Source organism: Chiloscyllium punctatum, chromosome 18 (assembly GCF_047496795.1).
Source record: "Chiloscyllium punctatum isolate Juve2018m chromosome 18, sChiPun1.3, whole genome shotgun sequence".
In the NCBI taxonomy this organism is placed as follows: Eukaryota; Metazoa; Chordata; class Chondrichthyes; order Orectolobiformes; family Hemiscylliidae; genus Chiloscyllium; species Chiloscyllium punctatum.
In genome coordinates, this window is record NC_092756.1 from 83,806,134 (window position 1) to 83,832,297 (window position 26,164).

A 26,164-nucleotide genomic window follows, 5' to 3' on the forward strand; every position below is an offset into this window, starting at 1 on the left:
GAGAAAAGGAGCAAATAACTGAAAATCTCGGACTATTACTGTAAATCCCCAAACTGCCAATTTTTGTTTAATACAGAACTGTATAAACTGCAATTAAATTTCCCATTTACATACTATTCATTTCACTTTTTTTCTTTAGGAAGCCATCCACCTGGGAGATTAGGATGCTGTTGCTCCATGTTTGCCAAAGTGCAATCTGACATTGTCAGGGAATTATTTATCTGTCAGACATACCAACATTTAAAACTTCAGTTTGCCAATCCCATTGTTTCCATTCTCAACTGATGCGAAATAGTGACATAGTCTGCCTTGCTTTCTTCATACCTGCTTGAAAAATCTCCTGATGCCTCGTAGAGCCCCAGTGGATTGCTGCATTAAGTTTATATCGAGTATGCCCTTTTCATATAGCAAGAGCTACAGTGCTCAATTGACCCCATTCTATTAATCTCTTTTAATGTTGATCATATTGAGGGCGTTCAGTCATGTGAAACTTCCCTAACACTTTTGACTTGTATCCATTATGAGAGCATGATTGGGGTTCCAAATTGAAGCTTGGGGTAAATGGTGTGGTGCAAAAAATGAGAGATTTGTGTGCAAATTCTGATTGGAGGATGTTTTGCTGTTGCAGGTATTACAAACCTTTCACCACCTCAGGTAGTTGGCGGACAGACTAAACCTCAGAACGCAGGGACATCTGGTGCTGTGGTCACTCCTGTGCTGCCAGCAACTGCAGCAGTAGTGGGAAACAATCCGTCACTGCCACCCTCTGGCAGTAACCAGCCTATGCCAGTATCTCTCCAATCCGTGCCAGTATTGCTTACTGTTCCAGTGGCAATGTCTTCCCAACCTCAACTTCTTCAAGCTTCAGCAAATAGTTTGATGACTAACCAGCAGCCTGGAATTGAGATCTTGCCTGTTCAGTCCCAACCCATGCTAAACAATCTCTCCAAACCACTTCCGTCGCAGGCATCGGCAAATGTAGCAAAAGCAACTGGTGCTAGTCCTTCCTTGCCAAGCCCTGGAGTCCAAAGGAAGTCCCCTGGAAGTGTGGGCTCAGTGCAGATAAGTCACGCTGCTTCCAGTCAGACTACAACTGTGACTAGTACTCAGTCTACTGTTTCACCTCAGATTTCCCGGACAACACAACCATCTTTGGTTTCCCCAGGACATTTTAGCCCCCCTCATACTAGGCCACCAATACAGCCAAGGCCTTCACAGACTTACAGCCAGGGACAAGTTTCTGGATCATCAAGTCAGCCGTTAACCGTCAGTTCAGACAGCATCAGTGCTGGAACATCCAGATCAGGTGAGTGAATAATTGCATATGACCATATCCATGAAAACTGAATTGTTTGTTTAGCTAGGTTTGTGATTAATTTTGTACACAATTGAGATCAAATATATTAGTGTTATTGCTAGCTACTTTTCTTATCAAAGTCTCTACATGCTGGTTGTGGGGCTTTGAATTTGAGCTATGATCAGTTGTGAACCCAGAGATCTATTGAGTGCCATAGTTACACTTTAAAATAAAAGCACAATACATCGCGATCATAGTGCAACCATGTCTCAATTCAAGGTATTAATGGACTGCAATGAATCAGTGATTTATGAAAAAGGAATGAAAAATACCTTTTGAAATCAGTGCTGCTGTCCATAATATCACACTTATTTTATTGCATTTTAGAGTCTTGATAATCTAGGTTTGGTAAGGAAATATGGATTTAACTCTTTAATCAGAGATGGAAAAAAGCTCTTTGCTTTAAAGTAACTTCTAGGATAGTGTAACAGAAATCCATATATGGATCAAGCAATGTTTTGTATGTTTTAAGAAAATGAGTTATGATTTAGGCAAGACCCATTCAGTCGCTTTCAGGTGGGTTTCTGTTCCAGAAAGTAGGAGCTCATTTGTAATATTTTTACATAAATTGTCTAATGCCACGTTGACAGTCCCTCCTACCACATTTGGGGCAAAGTTCAAGAGGAGATATTTAAGCATGTATTTCTTAGCTTTTTAGCACAAGCTGAAAAAGTTGTAGGTAATTAAAACATGGAATATTTACTACAGTGGGGGCGGATTATCAGGAATTGAATGTAACTCAATATTAATGGATATGAGAGATGAGCAGAAACGTGTGATAGCTCTGATACGAACAATTTAAGCACCAGATGGCCTCCATTACCGATTATTTCTGAAACACATTGTACATCAGCAAAAAGAACCTTGTCCAGCTACTTCACAGGCCTTCAATGTGACAAACTGGAGAAGGTGATTATTCTGTTTTTAAACCAGATAAGCTGAGTAATTTATGAGGTGATGACTTTGTGGTATTATCACTAGACTATTAATCCAGAAGCTCTGGTAATGTTGTGGGGACCCAGGTGTGAATCCTGCCACATGCAATTTGAATTCAGTACAAACAAAATCTGGAATTCAGAATCTAATGATGACATGAAACCATTGTCAATAGTTGGAAAAACCCATCTGGCTCACTGTTTCCTTCAGAGAAAGAAATCAGCTGTCCTCACCTGGTCTGGCCTATGTGTGACTCCAAACCCACAGCCATGGGGTTGACTCTCAGCCGCCCTCTGAAATGGCTTAGCAAGCCACTCAGTTGTATGAGTTGCTGTGAAGTCTCAACAAAGAAATGAAACCTCCTGCTGATTTAACATGTACCATCCTCCCTCAGCTGCTGAAGCAGTATACCCCTGTTTTAAACACCTGATGAATCACCTGAGGGCACCAGTGGTACAAAATGTACTCTGGGTGGGGTATTTCAGTGCCCACTACCAGCAGCAGCACAATCAAGCAGCTCAAATCCTGAAGATTTTAGGTGCTATACTAGCCCTGCAGCTGGTGCTGAGAGAACCAATAAGAGGGAAGAGCATACTGGATTTCATCCTTACCAATCTACTGACTGTAGATGCATCTATCCATGACCGTATCGGTAAGAATGGTCACTGCACAGTCCTTGAGACGAAGACCCATCTTCATGTTGAGAATACCCTCCCTCGTGCTGTGTGGCACAATTACTGTGCTAAATGGGATGGATTTTTGAATAGATCTAGCAACTCAAGATTAAGAATCACGAGACCCTGTAGCCATCAACAGCAGCAGAATTGTACTGCAGCACAATCTTCAAACTCCTGGTCCAACATATTCCTCTAACCCCCCCCCCCCAGTCAAACGTTAACATCAAGCCAGAGGATAAACCCTGGTTAAATGGCGAGCATGCCAGGAGCAGCACCAGACATACATAAAAATGAGGTGTCAACCTAGTGAAGCCAATAAACAGGACTACTTGCATGCCAAGCAGCAGAGCTAAGTGATCCCACAACAAACGATGAAGATCCAAGCTCTGCCAGTCATGAAGGAAGAGACTTCACAAATATCCCCATCCTTAATGACAAATATCCCCGTTCTATTCTATATTTTATACACAAAGTAGGACACCTCCAACCTGGTCAGTTACCACCCCATAAGTTTACTCTGGGTCATCATTAAAGTGACTGAAGTTATCAACATGTTATCAAGCAGCTCATTGATGCCCAGCTTGGATTCCACCAGGTTCTCTCAGCTCCAGACCTCATTTGGTGTAAACATGGATAAAAGAGCTGAATATGAGTGCTGGGATAGGAGTGACGGTCAAAATGTGGCTTTGACATGAAGGACTAAGTGTGGCATCAGGGAGGCCTTGCAAAATTGGAATCTGTGGATATTGGGGACAAATTCTCTCCACTAGTTGGAGTCATACCTGGCACATAGGAAGATGGTTGTGGTTGTTGGTCTGTCATCTCAGTTCCAGGGCAACCTGCAGGAGTTTCCCAGGTTCGTGTCTAAGGCCCAGCAATCTTAAGCTGCTTCATCAGTGGCCTTCCCTCCATCATAAGATCAGAAGTAGGAATGTTCACTGACACACCATTTGTGACTCCTCCGGTACCGAAGCTGTCAACATCCTTGGGATTGCCATAGACCAGAAACTCAAGTGGTCTTTCCATATAATAGTGGCTACAAGAGCAGGTCAGACTCTAGGAATAATGTGGAAAGCAACTTATCTCCTGACTCCCCATAGCCTGTACATCATCATCAAGAATTGGACTAAAGAAATTAATGACTTTTAAAGGATTCAGCGCTGTTACCCACGTCCACCTGTTTGGTCACCTCAACAAGCTCTAAGATTGTAAGGCACGACCTACCCTTAACAAAACCATCCTTAATCAACTTATTCCTTTTCTAGATGATTATAGATCCTATCTCTTAAAACCTCATCCAAATTTTACCCACTACTGAAGTAAGGCTCACTGCTCGATAAATACTAGGGTGGTCTCTACTCCCTTTCTTGAACAAGGGAACAACATTTGCTATCTTCCAGTCTTCTGGCACTATTCCTGTAGACAATGACAACATAAATATCAAAGCCAAAGGCTTGGCAATCTCCTCCCTGGCTTCCCAGAGAATCCTAGGATAAATCCCATCCAGCCCAGGGGATTTATCTATTTTCACACTTGCCAGAATTTCTGACACCACCTCCTTGTGAACTTCAATCCCATCTAGTCTCATAGCCTGTGTCTCAGTATTTTCCTCTGCCACATTGTCTTTGTCTTTTTCCAGTGTAAATACTGACTAAAAGCATTCATTTAGTGCTTCCCCTATCTCTTCTGACTCCATGCACAGCTTCCCACTCCTGTCCTTGATTTGGTTCCAATTTTACTCTAGTGATTCTTTTATTCCCTATATACATAAGGAAAGCTTAAGGGCTTTCCCTGATCCTGTCCACCAAACATTTTTCATGTCCCCTCCTCGCTCATTTTGGCCCTTCCTGACTACCTTGTAAAACTATCGCCCTAAACAAAACCTTTACATCTCATCCTAATATAAACTTCCTCGGTAAACCACGGCTCCTGTACTCGACAACTTCCTCCCTGTCTGACAGGTACATACTTAGCAAGGACACACAGTTGCTGTTCCTTGAATAAACTCCACATTTCTATTGTGCCCATCCCCTGCAGTTTCCTTCCTAATCCTATGCATCCTAAATCCTGGTTAATTTCATCATAATTGCCTTTACCTCAGCTATAGCTCTTACCTTCCGGTGTATTCCTATCCCTTTCCATCACTAAAGTAAACATAACCGAATTGTGGTCACTATCACCAAAGTGCTCACCTATCAACAAATTTAACATCTAGCCAGATTCATTACCCAGTACCAAATCTAATATGGCCTCACCCCTTGTTGGCCTATTTACGTTTGTACTTGAACTGTAGTATTCCCAGTCAATATTTGGGAAGTTTAAGTCCCTCCTAACAACTACACTGCCACTCTCGCTCCTATCGAGAATAGTCATTGCTATCCTTTCCTCTACATCTCTGGAACTACTCAGAGGCTTATCGAAAACTCCCAACAGGGTGACTCTCCTTTCCTGTTTCTAATCTCAGCCCGTACTACCTCAGTCGACGGCTCCTCAAACATCCTTTCTGCAGCCCTATGAAGCTCAGTAGCAATATGTACTATCTACAAGATGCACTACAGAAATTTACCAAGGCTCCTTAGACAGCACCTCATTAACCCACAACCACTTCCATCTAGAAGGTAAAGGGCAACAGATACCAGGAACATCACCACCTGCAAGTTCTCCTCGTAACAACATCCCGACTGGAAATGTATTGTTATTCCTTCAGTATCACTAGGTCAAAATCCTGGAATTCCCTTCTTAAGGATATTGTGGGTCTATCTATAGCACATTGAACTGCAGCTGTTCAAAACGAAACTCACCACAGCCACCTGAGCAGCAAGTTGGAAGGAGCAACTAATGCTGGCCAACCAGTGATGTCCACATCTCATGAGTGAAAAAACAAATTAAGTGGAAATACATTCTTTGCTCTTCAAGTCAAAATCCATGAACTCCATCTTAATATTTGGATGTATGTAGGCTACTTGAACTGCAGTGTTTCAAGAGCATGGATCATTATCGTCGTCTTGAGGATAATTAAGAATGGGAAGTAAACATAAAAATTCAGGAGCAGATGATGATCAAGATGATGGCTGATCCTCTATCTTAACTCCATATTCCTGCTTTCTTTTCATACCCCTTGATGTCATTAATATCTAAAAATATCTGTCGCTTCTTTGAATATACTCCATGATCTAGCCATCGCAACCTTCTGTGGTAGTGAATTTCATACATTGACCACTCTCAAGAATTTCTTTTCTCCTCTCAGTCCTAAGTTGTGTACTCCATATTGTAAGACTGTGACCATTGATGCTAGACTGCCCAACAAGGGGAAGTACCACCTCTGCATCTAGTATCTTTCAATCATGTCCCCTCTCATCTTTCTATACTCTAGTTAGTATAGGCCCAGTCAAACCTGTCTTTCCTCTTACAATAGTTCTGCTGTCCCCAGTATCAACCTTTTTTACTTCGCCATCTTTATGGCAGGCTCAATCTCTTATGAAAAGGAGACCGGAGCTATGCAGAATACTCAAGGTGTGGTCTCACCAAGGCCCGGTATGATAGCAGTAAAGTGTCCTTACTTCTGAACTCAAATTCTCTTGCAATGATGGCCAACACATAACTTGTTTTCCTAATTACTTGCTGCAACTGCCTGTTTACTTTAATTGACTGGGGGTCAAGAACATCAGATCCCTTTGTCTACTTTTGCCTTGGTCTTTCATGCCAAAGTGTATAACTTCAAATTTATGCAATTTCTGTTGCATCTGCCATGTGTTTGTACACATCCTGTACTTGTCTAGGTCACCTTGAGGCATCCTAGCATCCTCCTTGCATCTCTCAAGGCCACCTCGTTTTGTTGCCAACGCACCTGGAAAATATTGCATTTGGTTCCTTCATCCAAATCACTTATTTTTTGTGAATAGTTGGGGCCAGAGCACTTACCTTTTGGTACACCACTCGTCTCTGCCACCCATAAAAAGTCAAATGTCACAACTCTGTTAACCAATTCTAGATTCATGCTAATATATTGCCCCCAATCCCATCTGCTTTACAGCCTTCTGGGAAAAATTAATGTGGGATCATTAGTTTACATTAGATTCCCTAGTGTGGAAACAGGCACTTTGGCCCAACAAGTCCACGCTGACCCTCTGAAGAGTAACCCACCCAGACCCATTTCCCTCTGACTAATATCAAAAGCTTTGTTGAAATTCAAATATATCTCATACATCACATCAAAATCCTCTGGTTTTGCCTTATCTGTTCTACTGGTTACATCCTCACAAAATGCTAAGATTAGTCAAGTGCGATTTCACTGTCATAAACCTTTTAATGCCCTTTAGGGAAGGAAACTGCCATCCTTACCTGGTCTGGCCTACATGTGACTCCAGACCCACAGCAATGTGGTTGACTCTTATTGCCCACCCCTAATTGCATAGAAGGCAGTTAAATGCTGCCTAGTCAGCGACACCCTTGTTCCTTGGATGAACAAAGAAAACAATCTTAAGTATATAACCAGCCCAGTGGAACTGATTTCAGATGATCACCTCAACCCTGGTGCTTTTGGCTCCTTCAAGGCCACTGTGCATGTCCTCCCAGCTGATGCAGAGAATCCATCTCTGACAGCATTTATGGTACTTCCCAAAGGCCTTGAGGTGGTCTCTATATGTTCAAGTTTTGGGGACATATAGATGAATTAGAAGGATGACTGCTTTATACACACAGATCTTGTTGCGCGGATGTCATGGTTTTTGAAGGCTCTGGTCTTTGGGCATCTGAAGACAGTGGTCAGAATAGAAATTTTGGATCTTGGCATCAATGTCAGCCTTGGATGAGAGGTGCCCCTGCATTTAGGGGTATGTTCCATGCTTGAGGATTTCTGCCGATCTTAATGGGCGGATGGATTGGAACTTGCCCTGGGACAGGTTGGTAACAAACTTTTTGAGTCAGCCTCAACCTGAAGACATGACCAATTCTTTGATATGCTTCTGCAAAGCTTGAGGATTCTCTTCTGAGAGAAAGGTGATGATGTCATCTGATCATGAAGTTCCCACAAGGTCAGTGTTGTTTTTGTAGATTTTGACCAGTTGAGGTCCACGCCACTGGAAAGCTTGTTCTTGACAAAATGAAGAATAATGGCAGTGAAGGTGGGGTGATGACACAGCTCTGCATGACTCCTGGTTTGTCCTCCAAAGATTCTATCCTATTACAGTTGGTGAGGATTGCTGCTGACATCTTGTCATGGAGACAGAAATATTGGTGAATTTTTCTGAATAGCTGACCTTCGACAGGGTCTTGCATAGCAATTCCTGATTAAGTTAAAAACCTTCTTCAGATTGATGAAGGTGATATAGTATGGTTGGTGTTATTCCTAGCATTTTATCTTGGAATTGTCAAGCAGTGAAAATAAAGACCATAGTCTCACAGATTGGTCAGAGGTTATAGAGGCTTTCAGGAAGAATTTTTTCAAGCTGGATGAAGGCATCTAGTGCAGATTAGGGCAATGATCTTCCTCACACTGGGGAGTAGGAAGATTCCTTGGTACCTCCCACAGTCCACTTTGTCCTTTCTCAAAGACCGTGGTGACAGCTGCATCCTTGAAATACTCAGTGATTATTTCTTTGTTCCAGATATCAGGAACAACTGATGGAAACGAAAGGTAAACTCTGCTCCAAATTTGAAATTCTCTCTTGGAAATCCCAGCCACTCATACGGTTTTTCTATTCTTCATGTCTAATGGCCGCTTCAACTTTTGCCACATTAGGTGGGAGTGCAAGATGATCATATTGTAAAATTGGAGAATTTCCTTAACCAATTGTACATTACTTAGGAGTTATTTGAAATGTGTTCTCCCTCAGAAACTGATGTTTTTGCTCATTTTCAAAAAAGTTATTTCCTTGTGCTGCACCAGTTTGAAGCCAAGTGTTGGGCCCATATATTGCCTTGGTGGCATTGAAGAAGCCTTATGTCATGCTTGTTGCAAGGAGTTACAGCTCCTTAGATTTCTTAGTCCACCATTTGTTCTTGATTTCCTTCGTTCTTCTTTGTAACACTGCCTTTTGCTATTTGAGTTCTCCTTTTTGCCTTGCTGCTGATTGTTTTACCAGACAAAATTGCTTCTTGGATGATGTGGTCATTCTTGTCAAACCAGTCTTGGTGTTTTCAAGGTTTGTAACTGATGGTTTCGTAATGGTGTGACTTGATGGCTAACTTCAGCTCCTTCTGGATATCTTCTGCTCCATTAAAATGAGCTCTTTGGAGATTCTGAATATGTTTGACGTTGGCTTGTCTGCTTGGCTCTGGAAGCCACTCCATAATGAACTTTTCCTGAACTTACTTAGTCTTCGGCTGCTTCTGGTACCATTTGATATAGAGAAGCAGATGAGCTGGTGGCCTGTCCAGTACACATTTACGGAAGCTTTTATGTCTGTGGGTTTTTTTTTCCTATATTCCCTGCATGTTTACACTCATTCTATTTTACCTCCTTGATCAATTATTTCTTCCTCTTGCTGAATTGTAAACTGCTCCCATTTCTCAGGCTTGCTGCTTTTTCTGGCAGTTATATGTGCTGTTCGGATCTAATGCTTTCTCTAATTGTTTTTATTTTGAAAGCCGATAGTTAAGTTGTATTAGATTTGAAATTAAAATTTGTAATTTATGACCTTGCTAGATATTCGATTTTTATTATTGTCACATACGAAGTGAAAAGTATTTTTTCAAACTTGTGCAGGTATATTGGGATAAGAACAGAATACGGAATTTGGTGTTTATAATTAGAGAAGGTGCAAAGAAAGATCAACTCTGATATGAGAAATCCATTCATAAATTTGATAAGTGGGAAAGAAGTTATTCTTAAATTTGTTGGTACGTGTTTTCACAGCTCAGTGTTGACCCTTGAACTTTAAACCAGCCTGCAAAACCAAGCTTTTAAAATAAATACGTATTACGTTTGTATAACATTAGGCAGTAGCCCATTCAAGGAGTGAAATAATTCTGGTCTTTCAGGTGTAAAACAAACCTAGATAAGTTTGTAAATTTTAAAGCACTATTCAGTGTATTAAGCCATCAGTTTGTTTACTTAATAACTGGGCCCTTTAAAAGAGAACCTTGCTCAGAACAATATCATGCTGTATCATGTCATATTCTCATCCTGAGAAAATGTGTTCTCTTAGACGCTTTCGATGTTGTTGGAGGTGCATTCTAATATATCCAGGATGGTTTAGCAGGGAGCTTGCCTCCAGCTTGTAAGATTTGTTAATTTAGTCGATAGTATAGGCACTATTTATTTAGACTGTGTGTCTGATCTTAAATGGCCAAATTTGTGTTTGAACGCAGATCTAACATAACACAATGACACTGTGCATTTTATGTGATACTGTTAACATTGTTAATGCTTTTGTGGTGGCTTACTAACAGAATTTGGCACCAATTCACAAGAGAGGATTACTTGACATGATTTCTTTGTGAAGGTCTTCTTAAAGGAACTGAAAAACAGGGGACCTGGTGATGTTTAGAGCCAAAATTCCTGAGCTTTGAATCAAAACAATGAATGCATGCCTGCCAAATGCGTAAGAGACCTGAATTAGAGGAGCAATGGGAACCTGGCTTGGAGGGATGGAGAGTAATATAAAGAGAGCAACAAGGCCATGGAGAATTTGGAAATAGTATAAATTATTACCAGGCCCCAGCAGCCAAAGTTCAGCAGCGAGGATGGGTAGCGGGTGAGTGTGACTTTGAGAGAGTTAGTTGGATGCTAGCTGAACATCAAGCATGTGACCACAGCAGACCCAGTACATTGCCTGATGCGTTGCTAATAACCTGGCACCTGTTACTGTCAGCATACACAAGGAATGTGGTATGATTTCAGGTGAAGTTGCTGAGAGGCATTATGTAAACAAGAAACTAGAGAAGTCTTGTAGGGATTCAAAACATTAACACTCGGAAGTAAAATCATTGCAGAAGATTCTCTGGAGACTACAAGGTGGATAGAAAGTAGAGGGGGGCAGTCCCATTCAGCTGTACAGTGCAGGAGTGGCATTTAAGGATAGTGTGCTAGCCTATGAGAACTCCTCGAGACAACAATAATACCACCTTCAGAATTTAATGCAACAGTACCTGAATTGAGGGAACCAGTCTCAGTATCAGCTACTTGGAATGTGGAGAGAAATTATCCTAACATTTGATGAGCACATGTAATGCTAATATCTTCAGCAATCACAGGGAATATAATAGATTGGAAAAGAGTTGAAGAGCATGGCGCTGGAAAAGCCCAGCCAGTCAGGCAGCAACTAAGGAGCAAGAGCATCGATGTTTTGGGGATAAGCCCTTCAGGATTGAGGCAGATTCCAAGGATAGAGTCTAAGAATGCAGAACAATTCGAGCTTGTAGCTTTAAAGTGACACAAAGCTACACTTCACCAAAATAATAATCTGCATTGTATAGTGTACTTACCTTTTAAAAACCAGTACATCCTGTAGGAGGTACTGTAACTGACTATATAGGTTCTGCCTTTAATACTCAGTCTTCAAAAATAAAATCTTGTAAAAGTTTGAAGCTGAAATTGAGCCTGATATTACAACTGTGCTGCTTTTTTTGGTTGGAGGCACAATGGAGGAGTTGTGGCCCGGGGCACATCCACCATTTCCTTGTTGAGTGGCAGAGCAAGCTTGAGCGATCAAGTGGACTATTCCTACTCTTGTGAATGATTTAGAACATGCCAATCTCTAAAGTGTTACTAACTTGTGATGTACACGATACCTTCTGTATGGAATGTAACCTGAGTATTCAAGGTGGCAGTGCTCATTCTTAAGTAGTTGTTGGACAGATTTAAAGTTATAGCAGAGTGTGCTAGAAATTAATTCCGTATAATTTCTACAGTGAACATTTGGACCAAATATCTGCTGAGAGGAAGCTTTGAAACTGAGCTTTTCTCTGTCAACATCTTTAGTGTCAGACTAGAATGTTAAATGAATTGCTTGCATTCCATTACAGAGAGCAGCCTCAGTCAGGCCACCACCCAGAGACATCCTGTGGCAGCTCCAGCAGAGTCACCAGCTGCTAAGAAAGCACCGCCTAGTGGCAACCAGGTGGGTACAATGCACATACCAATATACATCATGCCATCAGTTAAAGCCCACTGCAGTCTGTCTTGTCTGGCCAGGTACGGATGGTGAAATAGTAAATTATCCCTTTGGGTAGAATGTGGGTGCTGTTTGTGCAGGAGAATAATTTACCTTATCACACTATTAATACTCATAAATGATCTTGTTACACTTGTTCATTCAATCTCTACAGAGTATTGTTGTTTTTCTGGAAGTTAATTTTCCACTGAATTTTAATTTTAATGTTTTCATAAGCAAATCTAATAAAACTACAAAGAAGCTTGCACAAGGAATTAAAAGCCAAATTTTTCATAAGAATTAGTTCCTAGCATTAAAATTAGGAATGCCTTCATATAGAATTTGAGGTAACAAATGTGACAACCTTCCACAAATACCCAAAGAGATGTAATGGGAGGAAAAACACATGTCTCTATTTGTATGTTCACATCTTTGCCCTGACCAGAAAGAAGAGTGGTGAAAAGCAATATAGGATCTTGTTTAAAACAAGAAAATGCACACTTGGGTGGAGACAGGGAAAAAGTGATTACTTTTTGTGCATTCTCTAAATAAACTGGAAAGATTCTCTAAATAAAACACCACTCACTTACTAGCACAGCATAATGTGGCTGGATTCAATCTTCAAAAAGAGATACCATCAAAGGTTTTCCGAAACCTTCATGAGTGAAACTTTTTGATGGGATGCAGCAATGCTTCATTCTTCCAACAGTACTAAATTCCACATCCAGGTAACTTGTCGTTCAGCGCATCACTGCGCAGAAATGGAAGTTGTTCAGATGGTCAAGGTTCATTTCCAGAACTTGCAAGCCTTTTCCAGTTTCTAATACAGATTCTCTTCATTACAGAACTAAAGTTTTTCCAGTTCTTCTAGAGAATACATACATGAAATTAATGTGTCTTCCCTGTTTCGTTTTTATCATCTTCAAATCTCTCCATAGTTGAAAGCTCTAGCAGCTAAAGAAATGGAGTTGCTTTTTTAAAGCTGAAAGCAAACTTGTGTTTCTACTGTCCATTGTTATAATGTCTAATGCCATGGTTTGTAATGTGTGAAAGTAATTGGTTTAATAGGTGTGCACTATTGAATGTTGGCACACCTCAGCAGAAACATTAATAATGAACGCCACCTGCTGGATTATTGTTTATTTTTAAAAATGTAAACAATTATATCAAAACATTACATATTACTCCGCAATTCACAGCTGTCCGAAAAAACTGTGTCTCACTCCCCACTCTACACCTATGGCATTTTCGATGGCAACACACTGCTAAGTTTTGAGGACCAAATGACAGCGGAACAAATTGCCAACAACGAACTTTTAGATGGAGCCAGGCGGCATGTTAGTGTGACTGAAGAAGATCTTATTGGACTTGAGGAAGAACGCAATGAGAAGAACACCCGCAAGCAGACAGATTGGGCAGTGAATATCCTTAAACAATGGCTAATTGAAAAGGGCAGAGATGAAAATTTTGAAATGATGCCAGTGGAAGAGCTTAATAGTATTTTGAGAGAATTTTATGGCACTGTAAGAAATCATGATGGTAACACCTATAGCATTTCCAGTTACAAGTCCATTCGGGCAGGTTTAAACAGGCACCTTAAGATGCCTCCTCATAGCCGGCAGATCTGCCTGATGCAGGATAAGGAATTCAGTAGTGCCAATAATGTGTTTCTGGGTGTGCTTAAGATACTCAGAAAGCAAGGAAAGGATGAAACAAACCACCATCCCCCTATTAATGCAGCTGACCTTCGAAAGATCAGAACATCTGGTGTCCTGGGACTTCACACACCCCTTGCACTTGTGAACAAAGTCTGGTTTGACCTGCAGTTACACTTTGCAAAACGTGGACGGGAAATCCTTCGGGACCTCCCTCCAGATGCTTTTGCTATTAAGCGTGATCCTAACGGAAGACGTTATGCAGTATTGAAGTATACAGGGAAAAGTAGAAGTCGAGAAGATCCTTTGAAATTGGGCCGAATGTATGATATGCCAGGAGATGTAAACTGCCCAGTCACTTCCCTTGAACTTTATATATCCAAGTTGCCACCAGATCCTCCTGCTTTCTATCTTCACCCTCTAAAATTAACGCCAGAACAGTTAAGAGAACAATCTGTCTGGTATAAAAGGGAGCCAATGGGAGTAAATTATCTTGGAAGCATGATGCCTAGAATCAGTATTGCCGCCAGGCTGTCCCAGAGGTATACCAACCATTCACTCAGAACTACAACTGTTCGTCTCCTGTGTGATGCTGGCCTTGGAGCACGGGAGATCATGGCACTTACTGGCCACCGTTCAGAATCCAGTATCAGAAACTACTGGGGAGCTGCAGAATTTCAGTACCGAGCCTGGTCAGACATGTTAGACAATGCAGGATTCAACTATATTTACACAACTCCAAGCTCTGTATCACATGAATCACGACCAGCTGCTTCATCTTCTACAGCGACTTTAAATCACAACAGTGTTTCTGGAAAAAATGCTGGTCTCATCTTGCAGAACTATATTATAAAGCAGGAACGGCTAAAATGAAGTATTTGTGCAGCAAACCAGACACTCTAAGCTACGTAAAAAGTAAAAATTAGTAATGTATTAAAAGAAAATATAATTCTAAAATGAACAGCTGTGAAGTATGATAGTATTAAGATTTCAGTATTATATTATCAAGACTGAGGTCAATAAAAAAAAGTTCTTATATCAAGTGTTTGGTTATTTTAAAAAGAAATTGAAAGGTTCATTTTTTGTGATCAGTTCTGTAACAGTTCTCCTCTTGGCTCAGATATGTTTGCTGTTAAACAGAGATCTGAAAATGTAGTGCACAAGCTTTGCTGTCTTACTGGAGCAATTGAAATGGTGAACCTTTTTTTTCAGGATGTTTGAGATTATCAATTCAGGATGGGTGCAGCTACAGTAAAACCTGTGTCTTTATTATAGAGCGAATAGAAAAATAACTAAAATTAGGCAGCAATATCTATAACCCCAAATTGCTTGCTTCACCATGCTGGTTGCATGCAGAGGTCTATGGCACAAAAAATAGATTTCGCACATGGCCAGAGCCGCCTTGGCACCTCTGGAGAGGAAGACACCAGAGTTACATTACTGTTTGGTACATCATAAGGCTTGCATAGATGTTTCAGGAACGTCCATGAATTGGGAACAAATATGCTCTTGACACAGTGTCATTTTGACTAATAGAATAATTATTCTATCTGTAATGTTCAATATAGCAAATAAATCTTTCCAAGTGTATTTATTTTTCCCCCCTCAGCTATTTCACTCTCTACAATGGGGGTATTTTCATTCAAAGAATATGAACTTGATATTGCAAAAATATTTTGTACTGTCATTGCCAGAAGTCAAAAATTAATATATTTTAACTTTGCATTAGATGGTATAATTTTAAAGGCATTCGGGGACAGAGAAACTACTGTGTATATGAGTAGTTGAAAATGGTGGCACATTTGTATGGCTGCTTTTGTAAATAAAAGGAGATTCTTGACTTTAGTGTTGAATGGGGGGAGAAAAGACTAGAAAATTATGCAAAATCTAAATTACTAGTTCAGTCTCAACTGGAATACAGTATTATGTAATTCCGGGCCTCCTTATAGAGGATAAGGAAGAGATTTATCAGAATTGTACCTAAGGGCCATAGACTGGAAATGGTGGGATTATTTGCTTTTTAAAAAACCCTGCATTTATATAGCACTTTACCTGACCACCAGACGTCACAAAGCACTTTACAACAGTTATTGCACTTCACCTGTAATGTAAAAGAAAAAGCAGTTAATTTACAATCAGCAAACTATCTCTCAACAGGAATGTCATAATGACCAGAAAATCCTATTTTGTTGATATTGATTGAGGATGACTACTGGGCACAATCACAGAAATAACACTCCTCTCCTCTCTTTTCAATTAGCGCATTAGGTCTTTGACATTTACCTGAGCAGGAAGATGAACTCTTTAATCGCTCATGTAAAAGACAGCATCTCCAACAGTGCATTGCTCCCTTAGTTCTGTATTGCAATAGCTTGTCAGCCTTGTTTTTTTTTGTATTCAAAGTCCTGGAGTGAAACTGAACCTTGAACCTAGTGATTCAGAAAAGTAGCTGTGCTCAACAAATCCAGGGTTGGAACAAACCAAGCAGTGAGACTTAAAGGGAGATTTTAATGAAGGTGCTCAAAATTGAGTCCTATGTAATAAGTAATAAGAATTTTTTTCCATTTGGGAGATGAGTCAGTGACCAAACATGCAAGATGATTATGAAAAGAGTCAGCATTTTCTTTTAAACTGTGTTTTATGATCTGGAAAAACACCAGCCTTAAAAAGGCAGTGGCAGTGTATTCAATAGTAACTTTCAAAGGGAATCTGATAAATATTTGAAAGTAGAAAGTTTGCAATACAATAGAGAAAATACAATATGGAAGTGTCAAAAAACTGACCAGGCTTTGAGACCCCTCCATACTGGGGTGTATTCTGTACTTAAATTTTAGTCGGTTTGGTTGTGGATTGGATTTTGTATGTAACTCCAATGCTACAGTCTCATAGACCAAAGGAGGTGATTTGAGAGAGCAGGAACTAAGAATTTCCATATCTTCAATATAAATGCTACTCGAAAAATTAATAACTCAAAATTGCTGATTAGCTGAATTGAAATATTAGGTTATAAAATCTATAGTGTCTTCACAAAGTTTGATACAGCAACAACTTGCATCTCTTTTAATGTAGCAAATAACTCCTCGTTCTTTTTTTAAAAAGTTTAATTTTTTTATATTAAACCAGGCAACTTAATTTAAATCATGAAGTAAAGTATCTGTTTTGTCTGGATGCGGTTCTGGTTCAGAGGCTAATCTAGAACACACCACTCGTTACAGTGCACTACCTCTGCCAGTGCAAGCTGCAGTTAGATTTAAATGGTTTGCAAACAGCATCAACTCATAAATTGGGCAAAAGATAACACAAAATAAAGTCCAAAAATAAAACTGTTTAAGGTGTAATCTGGTTAATCAGTGCACTGGATCAATGTAAGCATGGTATTGTTTTGCAGTGAGAGCAAGAATTGCTTACTTGCAGGTTTCACTGTTGCTGCCTATAATGTTCTTTAATTCCTCCTCAAATGTGTTAATATATATTTAAGCTGGCAACAATTGATCACTGCCCTGCATTCTTCCTGGCCAAACAATGAGCATTAGCTTTTTTTTTTCTGAAGACTGGTGGCATCTCCCCCTCTGTCACTTACCCCTTGTTTTGCCCAGGTGAAATTTATTTCCTTAGGCATTCAAAAACCCATTCATAGTGTCAGTAATTAATTTGTAGCATTTGGCATCTAATTATCCACACAAAGGTCAGCTTGTTAAGGTTGAAGAAAATACTCCATGCTTTAAAAGAGTATATGATAGATATACTGGACTTAGATTTAATAAGATGCTCCAAAGATTGTTGCAGAAAATAGTCATGGTGTCAAGGGAGCAACACATTGGCTTGGATAGAAGATTGGTTAGCTATCAGGAAACAGCACACCTGGATCATTTCCTAGTTGGCAAGATATAACAAGTGATGTGCTATAGGGATCTGTGCAGGAGCCTCAACTTTTTACAAACTTGAAAAATTACTTTGAATGGACAGAGTTTGGTTGCTGATGCTATTGATGATGCAAAGTTAGGTAGAAATGCAAGTTGTGAAGAGAACGTAACAGGGATACAAAGAGATATACTGGGCAATATGTGGCCAGTGGCGTAGAATGTTAGAAGAAATGAGGTTTCCCATTTTGGCAGGAGAATGAAAAGGAAGCATCATATCAAAACAGTGAGAGTGCAGAGGGATCTGAATGCTCTAGTGCATGAATTGCAAAGGTTAATATGCATCTGCAGCAAATATTTAGGAAAGCTAATAACACCATTTATTCTGAACTTTAAACATAAAAGTAGAGGTTATGCTTCCATTATAAGAGGGCATTGATGAGACTACATTTGGAGTACTAAGTATATAATTGATCTCCTTAGTAATGAAAGGTTTTTAGACTAATATTTGGAATGGGTAAGTTTGACGATTTGGAGAGGTTTAGGCACTTATCCACTGGAGTTTAGAGTCAATAAGAACATAAAGGAAGCAAGAGTAGCTCGCCAGGAATCTTAAGCCTGTCCTGCATTTCAACATGATCATGGCTGATGTACCTTAGGCTTCAACTCTTCTTTCCTGCTAGCTCAGTATACCTGTCAACTCCCTGATATTTCAAAGATCTATATATTTCTTTTTAAATACTTTCAGTGACCTAGCCTCCATAACACTCCGGGGGAAAAAAAAATTCCACAGATTCACTATTCTCTGAAAGAAGAAATTCCTTCACATCTCAGTTTTAGATGAATGTCCCTTATTCTATAGCTATGTTCCCTAGTTTGAGATTCTTCCGCCAATGGAAACATCATCTCAGCAGTTTTCGTGTCAAGCCTCTTGGAATCTTGTATGTTTTAATAAGCTCATCCCTAATTCCTTAAACTTTGAATAAAGGCCAAACATATCAAGAATGGCCTTTATTATAATAAGTTGACCTCTTCATCCCAAAAATCAGCCTAGTGAATTTTTTTTTAAATAGCCTCCAATGCCTGTATATTTTTTAAATACAGGCACTGAAACTCTACACAGTACTGTAGATGTAACCCCACCAACACTGTACAATTGCAACAAGACTTCCCCTGTTATTAAACTGAACCTCCTAGCAATTTTGCTTAGTGCACCTGCATGCTATCTTTGTTGCATTGTAGAGGAATACCTAAATTCTGCTGTGCTGCATTTCTTTGGAGTCCATATTTCAATAATCATCTGCTCTTTGATTTTTCCTTCCATAATGCACAAACTCATACTTCCTGTATTTGTCTCCATCTGCTAACTTCTGTCTCATTCAACCTATCTGTATTTCCTTGAAGTTTCCTTTTGTCTTATTGTAGCATGACTTCCCACCTAACTTTTGTATTGTCAGCAAATTTGAATATATTATAGTCCCCCCCCCCACATCCTTAATACAGATAGTAAATGATTGAGGCCCTAGGACTGATCCCTGTGGCACTCCAGTATTGCATCTTTCAAACCTGAAAAATAATCATTAATCCTGGCACTATCTTCTGTGTTAACCAATCCTCCATATATGCTAATGCATTCCCATAAATACCATAAGCTCCTATCTTGAGCATCTTGTATGTGGCCCCTTATCAAATGTCTTCTGAAAATTAAAGTATTCTGTATCTGGTTCTGGGTTCACCTTTATCAGTTTTGCTTTTTATATCCTTGGGGCTGTGACAAATTTTCCGAATGTGACTTCCTTTCAAAAAACAATGTTGACTGTTGTAATAACCTTTCCCAAATGCCCTGCTTTCTCTTCCTTAGTAATGGACTCTAGCTTTTTCCTCTGATAGATGTTAGACTCACTGGCTTACAGTTTCCTGCTGAATTTCTTCTTCCATCTGTTCTTGAACAGGAATGTCATATTAGCAGTTTTCTGATATGCTAGAACACTTTCAGAATCCATTGCGTTCTGGAATATTTTGACCACTGCTTCCATTATGTCAGTGTCTACTTCCTTTAAAGGGCGGAGATCATTGTCATGCTGTCTGCTTTTAGTCCCATTAGTTTATGTAATATCTTGTCCCTCATGATCTTTCCTACCTTACAAGATCTTTGTTACAAGATCTTTCCTACCTTAGTGCTTTGCTACCTATTCTCTTTAAGGTGCTTAGTTCTCCACTGACTGATATAAAATATTGATTTAAATTATCTGCAATTTCCCTGTTCCCCATTGTAAATCCTGCAGTTGCTTCCTCCAAGGGCCCCTCACTTTACCACCTCCTTTTTTTGAATACCTGTAGAAACTAGTTTGTTTTTGTATTTCTTGCAAACTTGCTTCTATAATACACGCACGTACGTGCACACACACACACACACGTTCAATCATATTATGATAGGGTGGAGGAGCCAAAAACTGCTAACGAGCTTTTGGCAGACATGCACAGTGGTATTTGTGGAAAGTTTTATCTAAAACAATTATAAAAATCATTCAGGGAAAGGTAGCCTAGATTTGAGGATTGAGAACGTGTTTTTGGATGGTTTCTCAGAGCAGTGGATTCTGGAGCTGACCAGACTGCAAGCTACACTAGACCCAGTGATGTGCACGAGTGGTGAAGGTATCCTGAAATTGCATTACCCATAGTATGACATTGTGCATTTAGTTTGAAAGATGAGTGTGAGGCTTATTACTTAATTTTTGTTTTAAATGCGTTATGAGAACGTGAAAGCAGGGCTAGCTAAAATAAGTTGGCAAATTAGGTTCAAGGATAGAGATGCAGTAGCAGACATTTTAGGGATATTTCAGAATGTACATGTTAGTTACTTTCCACTGAGTAGAAAAAAAAATTAAAAATGACAGATCCACCAATGATGGTTAATTAGAAATTTTAGTGTCAAACAGTGTGTTATATTTGTGCAGAGAAAGGTGACAGGTCAGAAGATTGAATATAAAAACAACAAAGAATGACCAAAAAAAATTGAGCGAAACTTGGTTCTGGCAGCAACTATGGAGCAAGGGAAGCAGAATTAACATTTCAGTATGAATCTTTGGAAAACCTGAAATATTAACTCTGATTTTCTTTTCATAGATGCTGCTAGAGCTGTTGAGTTTTGCAAGCACTTTGTTATTATTTCAGTGTTTCCACTTCAACAGCATCTTCCTGTAGTGAAGTCAAGTTACTCGTTTAACACCTGAGCCTTAACTCTGCACAATATCCTTTCAGGTCTATAATCATTTTACTTTCTAAACTACCTGTTTATTATTTATATGCCCATGGAGAACGTCTGTTAGATGCCAGTCTCCTTTTTGTATTGTTTGCTCTTTTTCTTCTTTTTCCCCTCAGTTTAAATAGGGTTCTAATTTCTGTTTATCGGCTTGACATTCAACATACGCAGAAGCACAAAAGTTTTTTAAAAAAATTATAGATGCTGGAAATATGAAATAAAGTCAGATCAAGCAGCATTTGTGGTGAAAGAGTTCATGTGTTTCATGTCAAGTTGAGGTTCCTTTGCAAGGTCATCTTGGTCTGAAACATTAACTGCATCTGGGAGCCAGAGTTGTTAATTTTGTCTCTATCCTAGCACTCCCTTTTTCATACTTTTGCTTTCTCGTGCTTCCTCCACCTCCACCTCCACCACCACCGTATTTGATACAGGTAACTACTAAAATCCTTGTAGTTAATAAAAAGTACTGGTTCTCCTTTGGCATGACTGTAGAACTGCTGTAGCCATGCGAAGAGGTGAGAGGATTGGAATCATTGAAGTGGTGTGTGGATCTAATTTAGTCACCATTTCGAAGTCATACTTTTGGTCCCAATTTTATAAAATCCATTGATTTGATCTTTATTAAAAATAATCTATTTGTGGGAGGTGGGCATCGCTAGTTGGGCCAGCATTTATTGCCTGTCCCTAGTTACCCTTGAAGGTGTTGATAAGTGGCTGCCTTAAACCACTGCAGTTCATGTGCTGTAGGTTGACCCACAAAGCCCTGAAGGAGGGAATTACAGGATTTTGACCCAGCAACACTGAAGGGATGTGATATATTTCCAAGTCAGGATGGTGAGTGGCTTGAAGGGGGTGCTTCCAGCTGGTGGTGGTCCCATGTATCTGCTGTCCTTATCCTTCGAGATTAAAGTAGGTGTGTTTTTGGTAGTTGCTGTCTCAGGAATTTCTGCAGTGCATCCTTTGTTAGTACACACCATGCTACTGAGTGTTGGTGGTGGAGGGATTGGTTGCTTGTGGATGTGGTGCCAGTCAAGCAGACTACTTTTGTCTTGGATGGTGTCGAGCATCTTGTTTTGATGGAGCTGCACCCATCCAGGCAAGTAGGGAGTATTCCATCATACTTCTGGCTTCCATCTTGTGTACGGCAGACAAGTTTTAGGGAGTTGAAAGGTGAGTTACCAGCTGCACTGTTCCTATTGGCTGACCTGCTCTTGAGCCACTGAGTCCAGTGGAGTTTCTGGTTGGTGGTAAGTCCCAGGATGTTACTAGTAAGAATTCAGTGATGGTAACACCACTGAATGTCTCTTACTGGAGGTGGTCATTATCTGGCATTTGTGGGTATGAATGTTACTTGCCACTTGTCAGTCCAAGTCTGGATATTGTCAGGATCATGTTGATTTTAGAACACAAACTGCTTCAGTATCTGAGGAGGCATGAATGGTGTTGTTGATTGCCACTTTCTGCCACTTTCACCTTCTGATTGAGAGAAGATCATTTGAAGCAGCTGAAGATGTTCGGGCTGAGGACACTTACCATGTGAAATACATGCAGGGATATCTTGGAACTGAGAATACTAACCTTCAACAACCTCACTCATTACTCCTCTTCCTATGTGCCAGATATGACTCCAACCAGCAGTGGGTTTGCACCCCAATATCTCCTTGATGCCACATTCAGTCAGATGATGTCAAGGTCTGTCACTCTTGCCTCACCTCTGAAATTCAGCAATTTTGTGCCCATGTTTGAACCAAGTCCGTAAAGAGGTTAGGAGCGGAGTGGCCCTGGCGGAACCCAAACTGGGTGTCACTGAGCAGGTGCTGCTTGATAGTACTGTCGCTGACACATTCCATCACTTTTACTGATGATTGAGAGTAGACTGGTGGGGTGTTATTTGGCTGTTTACTGTGGCAGTTACAGGGACAAAATTTAGCAAAGTGATCAAGAAACTCAGCAGGCCTGACATCATCTGAGGAGAGAGAAAAACAGTTAAACAATTTTGAGACCTGATATAATTCTTCGGATCTGAAGGGGCTGGAAAATGATTTTCATGCTGTTGTAAGGAGGAGGAGCATGTGCAATAAATGGTGAGGGTTTTGGAAAAATAGACAAATATACATGCAAATAGGTGTTATGGTATGTGTCCATAGTAGAAAATAGGTCACCTGTGTTAACAGCAAACACTCCCAGGCGAGGGACTAGGGGAGGAATGGTATGTAATCAAAATGGAGGACTTTGTGCATGCTCTGACATTGTTAAATTCACTGTTGAGTACTGATGGCTATAAGGTACCTGATTGGGGAATAAGCTACTGAACTTTCAGCTTGCATTGAGCTTGACTGAAGCGCAGCAGCAGGTCTCAAACAGAAACATTCACTTGAGAGCAAACTGCCGTATTGAAGTGTTAAGTAGCAGGGAGGTTGGAGTCATTCTCCGACAGCATAGGTGTTCCATAAAGCAGTCACCAAGTATTTTGCCTTGCTGTTGTAGAGGTGACTATACTTGTGAGAAGCAACTACAACAGATTGAAAGTCGTGCAAGTAAACCGCTTCACCTAGAAGGTGTCTTGAATCTTGGATAGTGAGGAAGGAGGTGGTAAAGGGGCAAAAGTCTCACTATCTGAAGTTGTATGGGAAGACGTTCTATCTTCCTTTTGGCAAAAGATTGAAGTTATTTACCAGCTGCGCTCAGTTCTGAAGCAGTCAGATTGGATATGAGATGTTTAACTCTGCTTTTATCTCATTCTGCCAAATTGGCTGAATTTTTTCCAATAATTCTGTCTTTAGTTCAGATCTTCAGCTTCCATAGTACTTTGCCTTCAACTAATTGAACACAGGCAAGTGTAATAAGCAGGGTTTTTAGATTCTTCGAAAATATGGTGCTCTGAAAATGGTTTCCCAATCTGAAAATGGTTTCCCAACCTGAGTACTTTTTTATTTATTTCTTGATATGGAGATATTAACAGGGCCTCTTTGCCCTGAGAAAATGGTGGCAGTGTGGCACTACTTTCTGCAACTGAATGGTTTGCTGACTAGTTGCCAATTGTGTAAATTGGGACTAGAGAACCTGAAGAAAAGGGATGGTAAATGCACTTCCCATATGACATTGACCTGTTGTTTTATTTTGATAATCCAGGATATCATCAGATAACTGTTTCATTTTTTTATGTAGCTTGCCATGGTGGGCTCTGAACTTTTAAGCTCTAGGTTGTGAGACTGTTCTGTAGCCAGTGCTGTACTGTAACATATCTCTTTTAGCTGGAGATTACACTCGCACTCCAAGAGGCTTCTACTGTGCTCTAGAGCTTTCTGTACTTAAACTGCAGGGAGGTCCTTTATTAGGGATTAAATTATTTAGCTATACTAGTTATTGTTGATATAATTTAATCTAGACCAGAAGCAGAAACCAATGTATTACTCTGGTCAGGCAGCATCTGTGGAGTGTAGACAAGTTAACTTTTCCAGATGGACACATCTCAAATATATTTTCTAAATTTTGGGCATTGTGCATAATGTTACGAGAGTAATGAGGAATTGCTGTGTGCAAATGTTCACTACATTGACAATATCCAGGTTGTAGTAAACAATTGAATTATTCTAGATGGTGAGTTAATGAATTTTATTGGTTGAGGAAAAGTAATTTGTACACTCATCACTCGTCCTAAATAGAGGTTCAGAATTTTCATGTGTTCTAAACTCCTGCGAAATGCTACTTCAGTCACCAAAAACAAAAATCTGATGACATTGAGGAGTTAATGATGAAAAATGGCTTGCTTTTTGTAACTTTTTTTTTCTACCCACACACTGCTTTAGTGATTTTGTTGCCAGCTTTTATTTTAATGAGTGAGCTCAGAGCAAATTATATGTATTGTAATGTTTCTTAACACATTCATAATGAATAAGAAGGTGTATATTAGCCAGTAGAACCTCACCTGCTTATATAATGTCTTATGCAATATACTTTTGGTTTAGTGAGCACGCAAATGTTTACAGACCCTCCTTAACTGTGGCTAATTATGGACACTCAAGGAGGACCATTGACCTGAGCAGGACATCAGAGCCTTAAGAATTAGTTTACAGGAAATTCATTGCAATGTTAATACAATCTAGTGCATATTAAGTAAGTGTAGGTTAAGTTATTTTTCTTTATGTTCTAATCATAATCCAGAGCAAACAACTAAGTGTTATAAGATCTTGAAGCACTCATACAGAAGTTAATGCAGTGGTCTGCAAAGAGCATCCTGCACGGGTCAATATCCTCTTACTGTAGCTTTACGTACTTATCATCCAAATGTACATTACTGTTAAAAGTTTTTTAAACAAGCTGAGCCAAGTTCATTCTTTTAAAAATTGTCAAAGATCAAATCTGTTACACCACCAAGTTGTGAAAAGTCCCCATGTTATGAAAATTGTTTCTTTTACAGTTTTCCTTCTAAATAAGCAGTCTTGGATTGTACTAGGCCTTCCATTTCTAATTATTTTTGTAAAATCAAACTGAATCCTCCAACAAAACTTTGACTAAACGGTGGGTTGGGATATCTGGTCGGCATGGGCGAGTTGTTTCCATGCTGTACACCTCTATGACTCTATTAGTCTGATTTTTTAATGTGCTGAGTATGCTTTGTATCCCTTAACTGGTTTACTTGTATTGGCATCAGAAATGTTGCATAAAACCCAGATTTCGATGTCAGCACATTTCATTCATTCATGTTACTGTCTGATAAAGGAATTGGGAAGAGTGTACAAGTTCATGCTGTTGCCACAATTTTTATGGATCTGACTTCATATCCAAAGACCGCATAATAGTTAGACAAATTTTTGGGGGATGAAACTGGAGAGCAAGTAATATTTTCCACCCTTGGACTTATATTCCCAGAGATCACTTCCATCCAGTAAGATTTAAATTGATTTTTGATACCAAACTGGATGAGCAACATTTCATTTTCACTCTATCAGTGGACTTCTACAGTCTTCTGTGATCAAAAGGAAGAAGTTATTGCCCAATATTCAATATCTGTACCACTACTATGATTGTGTTTTGACATTTTTAAAATGAGTTTAGAAAACCTGGATAATGGAAGAAACAGTATTTTCAACAATATACACCTTTGGTTCATTATTGCTATTATATAACGCCTATGAGCATCTGTTGTACTTCTGTTATTATCTATATTGTTTAAATGAGAATTTTCTCTCAAATCTGTGGTGTATTTGGCAATGAAGTGGGCAAGAACTGAATATTTGAAGTTTTGCCTAGTAATTTCTAATCTGCCACAGTTCAATGTATTTTTAAAAATTCTTTAAGCTTAAACGGTACCATCAATGA

General features: G+C 39.6%; 1 protein-coding gene across 14 annotated transcripts in view; it reads left to right on the forward strand.

Annotated features, from left to right (window-relative positions):
• Positions 1-26,164, forward strand: part of LOC140489255 (activating transcription factor 7-interacting protein 1-like) — a 184,702-nt gene that overhangs the window by 132,043 nt on the left and 26,495 nt on the right. For 9 of the 14 annotated variants that reach the window (XM_072588604.1, XM_072588607.1, XM_072588613.1 and 6 more), the window contains 3 exons: positions 629-1,306; positions 11,938-12,032; positions 13,265-14,698. In XM_072588604.1, the coding sequence (XP_072444705.1) occupies positions 629-1,306; positions 11,938-12,032; positions 13,265-14,593 (2,102 nt within the window). In that variant the 3' untranslated portion in view covers positions 14,594-14,698. Of the gene's footprint in view, positions 1-628; positions 1,307-11,937; positions 12,033-13,264; positions 14,700-26,164 lie in introns of those variants that run through there. The other 5 variants (XM_072588615.1, XM_072588616.1, XM_072588617.1 and 2 more) reach the window with 2 other exon arrangements.